The 4,810-nt window shown below is 50.6% G+C and overlaps 1 protein-coding gene across 1 annotated transcript; it reads right to left on the bottom strand.

The window, feature by feature from the left end:
* Nucleotides 1-1,829: 1,829 nt before the first annotated feature.
* Nucleotides 1,830-4,606, bottom strand: TMEM229A (transmembrane protein 229A). Its single transcript, XM_086691146.1, has one exon. It carries the CDS (start codon nucleotides 4,315-4,317, stop codon nucleotides 2,710-2,712), a length of 1,608 nt encoding a protein of 535 aa, XP_086547272.1. The 5' UTR covers nucleotides 4,318-4,606; the 3' UTR covers nucleotides 1,830-2,709.
* Nucleotides 4,607-4,810: the final 204 nt, after the last annotated feature.

Here is a 4,810-nt window from a genome sequence, read left to right as displayed (position 1 = left end):
TAATAGAGCAACAACATCTTGGCAGGTGGTGTTACTTAAATATTATTATATTGACCTGTCACTTCTATAGCTGAACTGCTAATAAGTTAACAGAATTGATTGATGCGATGGTTCTTTCCCTGTTTTTTCTTTGAAGTTTCAGTTACAGCAAAATGTCAATTAAGAAATTGAGTAAACATGTAATGAGATGCCCTACAGCAAGGTGCTGAGTTAATAGTCAGAATAATCACTTCCTGAATACATATGAATGAAGTCTTTGTAGAACTAGCCGAGGGGCTGTTAATGGGCTTTTGTTTTAGAGATGATGGATTGATATTCCAGGGATAGGCCTGATGGGAACCCTCCTAGCCACTGCCTCTCATTGCCTAGTACTAAAACGGTAGCCTTGCAAAGAAGTATAGCCTCAAATTTATCAAAGCACTAAGCTTGAGATTCATAAGGACAGAGATTTTGTCTGTGTTGGGTTATTGCTGTATCTGCAGAATATAGACAAATGCTTTGCAAATAGTGGGTGCACAATAACTATTTCTTGAATGAACTGAACGAATGGAAACCTTGACCTTTTCTTTAAAAGAGGATTAACATGGGGTGCCTGGGTGGCTCAGTCGGCTACGCATCCAATTTCAGCTTGGGTCATGACCTAGAGGTTCATGAGTTCGAGCCCCACGTCAGGCTCTGTGCTGACAGCGTGGAGCCTGGAACCTACTTCAGATTCTGTCTCCATCTCTCTGCCCCTCCCCTGCTGATGCTCTGCCTTTCTTTCTCAAATATAAAATAAAACACAAACAAATTTTTAAAATAGGATTAACAGGCTTTCTTTCTCACCTCTCGACAGATAGATTTCTTACTCCAAGAATGCTGGTAAGCAGGAAAGCGGGGATGAGGAGCAGTAGAGTGCAGGAGAGGATATGAGTGCAAACCTGTACATTTAACAAGTATTCTAGAAGCCAAGGATGTGGTTAAACATTCACGGGAATGTGTGGTGTGGAGTGGTGCCACACTTCACTCAGATTCCGGTGTGTGTGTCACATTTGTATTACAAATATTTTGCTCAGTTTCTGACTAACTTTAGTGTCCATACTTAACACTTTGTCCACGCCAAGGCTTTCAGAAATCCTTTATGGCCAAGTGTCATAAGCTGACGCTTTTACTTTCTGCAAACACTTAGCTTACTTTCAATAGCTGCTCTTCAACTTTGGCCAGCTAAAATATTCAGTGTGACACGATCCATTTCACAGGTAGGGTTGATTATCTTGCATTACTTATAAGTTACCTTGCATCCTCAGAGAATGGGTTAAAAAATAACATTCTCAAAATTATTCCTGAAAACCATCTAAATACATATTCGTTTTTACTACCATAGCAAACATTTTCTGAAAACAGAAATAAGCCCCTTTCATAGTACAGATGAGCTAATAGTTTGATGCAGAAACTATTCATTTGTACACACTGTAAGTTTTTCTAATTACCTTTGTAACAAAAACTGAGAAGGTATTAGTCATCCTTCGCTGAGCCACGCTCAACTCTACTTGTCTTTTCTCACTATAATAAAAACAACAAACAATCTTAAAGTACATTATTAATCGATTAGACATGATTTCTTAAAATGGTTTTTATCATCTCATTTAACTTTGGAGCTCCCAGATATTAATAACGAGCCACCATAAAGCTATCACGGATTTATAATGCACATTACCACATCAAGGTTTGGCCCCAAAACTCTGTGGGCCCAGAAGCAAAAAGAAAGATGTTTACAAGTGAGCCGTGGCAGAAGTACACTGAAAACACGTATCTGTGGTCACAGTAAACAATTAGGCCAAAGGTGAGTATAATGAACATTTAGGTTCATTTTATTCCAAGGAATTGTTTCTATTCTTGAAGCTCCATGTAGCAAAAGTCCTTAGGGTTAGAACACTATTGAGTGGTATAACTTTGCTTGGACTTTGGGCATACAAGGTAAACATTTTACAACAAAAATTTACAGCCATAGATAACATAAAATCTAATCAATGTTAACACACTTGGCATTTAAGGCTAATCCACATTGGAAAACAATCATTTCCAGGATGGAGATCAAATATCTTAACACAGTGTCACCTGTCTGAGTTTAAAAATGTATCCATAGGATGTGTTTTCACATTTGTCAGTTTCTTTTTCACTTGTGTACTAGAGGGAGGCACTTTAAGAGCTATTAACTGTAGTTTTAGAAGTACAAGATACTGAGTTTCAGCAGGGATTGGTAAGTATGGCAAGGAATTAAAATGAAATTGGATTAAAAAGAAAGTAAACAAACCATTAAATCAGAAAATTTCGCCAAATCTTGTAAAGATCACTGATTTCTGATCTGAATAACCTCCTCACTTAAAAAAAAAAAAAAAAATTAGTAGTTATCACCCACCTACGCCCCAAAAAGTGAACATACTACAGGTTCTGAAGTTAAGGTATAATGGTTTTACTGCTTGGGCTTGTAAGGGGTTTTCAATATTGACAAGCACTTTATGTCTTGAGCAGTATTTTGAAATATTGTATTATTATGCATAGGTTCCAAAGTGTCATAAAAACTAAAGGGTCCAATAAAACCTATTGTAAGAATTTAGTAAAACGTATAAAAATTAAAAGGCTAAAAAAACCCACTCCGTTTTAAACGTGTAAAAGTAAATCGAATTGCTTCGTGGGAATCCGGTGACTTTTGTTCTGTTTTGTTTTGTCTCATTTGGTCGGTAGGTACTGCACCCGCCACAACACGTTGGAGAGTAGGTCCTGGTACACACTAAGAAATATCCAACCAGGTAAATACATCAGGGTGATGAGGCCCATGAAATTGAGCGGGTAGTGAGAATAGTCCCAGGAACAAGCACCGCACATGCGGAGTCCCAGACCCCAGGACAACTCCCACACATAGACGAAGATCACGTAGATGGGCACCCGCTTCCAAGCGCTCCAGCCACGACTGCAGTGCAGGTGGAAGTAGAGCTTTTCCACCACAAAACTGCAGCTGCCATAAATAAAGAAGGACCAGAGCGACGTGTGGCCGCTGGTGGCCCCGTCTCCCTGCCCCAGTAAGTTAAAGAAGAAAGTGAAGAAGATCTCATCCAAAAAGCCGTGCATTCCGAAGAAAAGAAAGCGGAGCAGGTCCGGCAGCCCCTGACCGGAGGCTCCTCCGACGCCCCGAGTGTCTCGGGGTAGTCGCCTCCGGCCACCTGCAACCACAGGGGCCCGGGCGCCCAGAGGGGCGGGGGGCGCGCCGGGCCGATGCTGCGGCTGCTGCCGCTGCTCTGGCTGCCGCCGGTACCGCAAGCGCAGGAAGCGCTTCAGGAACACATGGCAGTGGTAGAGAGCCAGCACATACTGCAGCGCTAGGTCCAGTGTCCCCGGCGCCGCCGCACCCCGCGGTCCGCTGCGCAGGCCGAGCAGCAGCGCCTGGCCCGCCAGGGTCTGCAGCGCCACGTGGGCCGAGGGGTAGAGGAGAAAATTGAAGAGGAAGGCGCTGGGGCAGCGCCGCTGCTGCAGGTAGACCTTCTCCAGGGCGAAGTGGGTGAGCGAGTGCAGCAGGCAGCGGTAGGGCGAGGAGAAGCCCAGCATCCGGAGGTCCGGGCTGCTAGCGAAGCGCCGAACCGCGGACACGAGCACGTCCAGGGTGATCCCGTGCATCCCGTAGAAGTAGAGGCGCATCCAGGCGGGCAGCGCAGCGCCGTCCGCCGGCGCTTCAGCAGTGGACAGCGGCCCCGGGTTGCTGGCGGCAGCCTCGCCTCCCCGCCCGCCGGGGGCCCCCGGACGCCGCGCGGCGCCGCTTCTGCGCGCCCGACCCTCGCCGCCCGCATCGCTGCCCGCCATGGGCTCGGAGGGTGCCCGGGCGCCCGAGCCCGCGCCGTCGCCGCCGCCGCCGCCGCCGCAGCCGCCGCTGCAGGGTGCGCGGAGCTGCGGGGCGGAGGAGCCGAGCCCCGCGCCGCCTCCCGGCCGCTGCCGGCCCCCGGGGGGCGCGCAGGGTGCTCCGTCCCGGCCGCGGCCCTGTGGCAGCCGCAGCTGGTGCGCCCCGGAGACGCGCGGGCCGCCCGGCTCGCGCAGTACCCCCGCCGCGGCCCCACCGCGCCCTGCCCTCCGGTCCCGGGTGAGGTGCAGCCGGCCGGCGCCCGCGCTCACTTTGCGCGGCCTAACGCGCGCCGCGGCCCGGCGAGGGGCGGTGGCGCTGGGGCTGCAAGGAGAAATGCGGAGGCTGCTACAAACCCCGTCTCCTCCGCGGCTCAGCCCCGCCGCCTCTGCTGCAGCCTCTTGGAGCGTGAAGCGAGCAGTGACACCCCTTCCACGGGCCCTCCCCATGCCCCTCTCCGCCCGTCTCAACCTCTCCCGCCTCGCAGTGCCCCCTCCCCGCTCCACCCTCCAAGCAGATCCCGCGGGGTCCGCAGGAGGAGAAGGCCGGGCCCTGCTTCTCCGCCCCCTTCCCCCGCGCTCTGCACCCAGGTCCCCAGTGGTGCAAGAGGCGTTTGCTCGGGCGGAGGCAGGAGCGGAGAAACACCTAACAGGTGTGACCGCGAGCTGATGGGCACTCCCTGTATCGCGGAAACCGGGGCCAGGGCCTGGCTGGCAGAGGCCAATGGCCTAGTGCCACAAACCAGAGGCCGGGCCTGAGACCAAACTGTGGCGCTGTATATTTAATGTTCTAATTCAAAGCCAGCTGTGATCCAGCCACAAAGGATAAACACGAGTGGGTGGAAACTGTCATGCCAGGGACAGGCTCAACAAACCCGAGGGACAAGTCTCAGGTAGCAGGCTCAACAAACCAGCCGCAAAACCAGAGATAAGGTTAGTTGCC

Source organism: Puma concolor, chromosome A2 (assembly GCF_028749965.1).
Source record: "Puma concolor isolate L17-30 chromosome A2, mPumCon1.1.hap2, whole genome shotgun sequence".
NCBI lineage: Eukaryota > Metazoa > Chordata > Mammalia > Carnivora > Felidae > Puma > Puma concolor.
The sequence above is the reverse complement of the archived record's forward strand: the minus strand, read 5'-3'. Positions and strand labels throughout refer to the sequence as shown.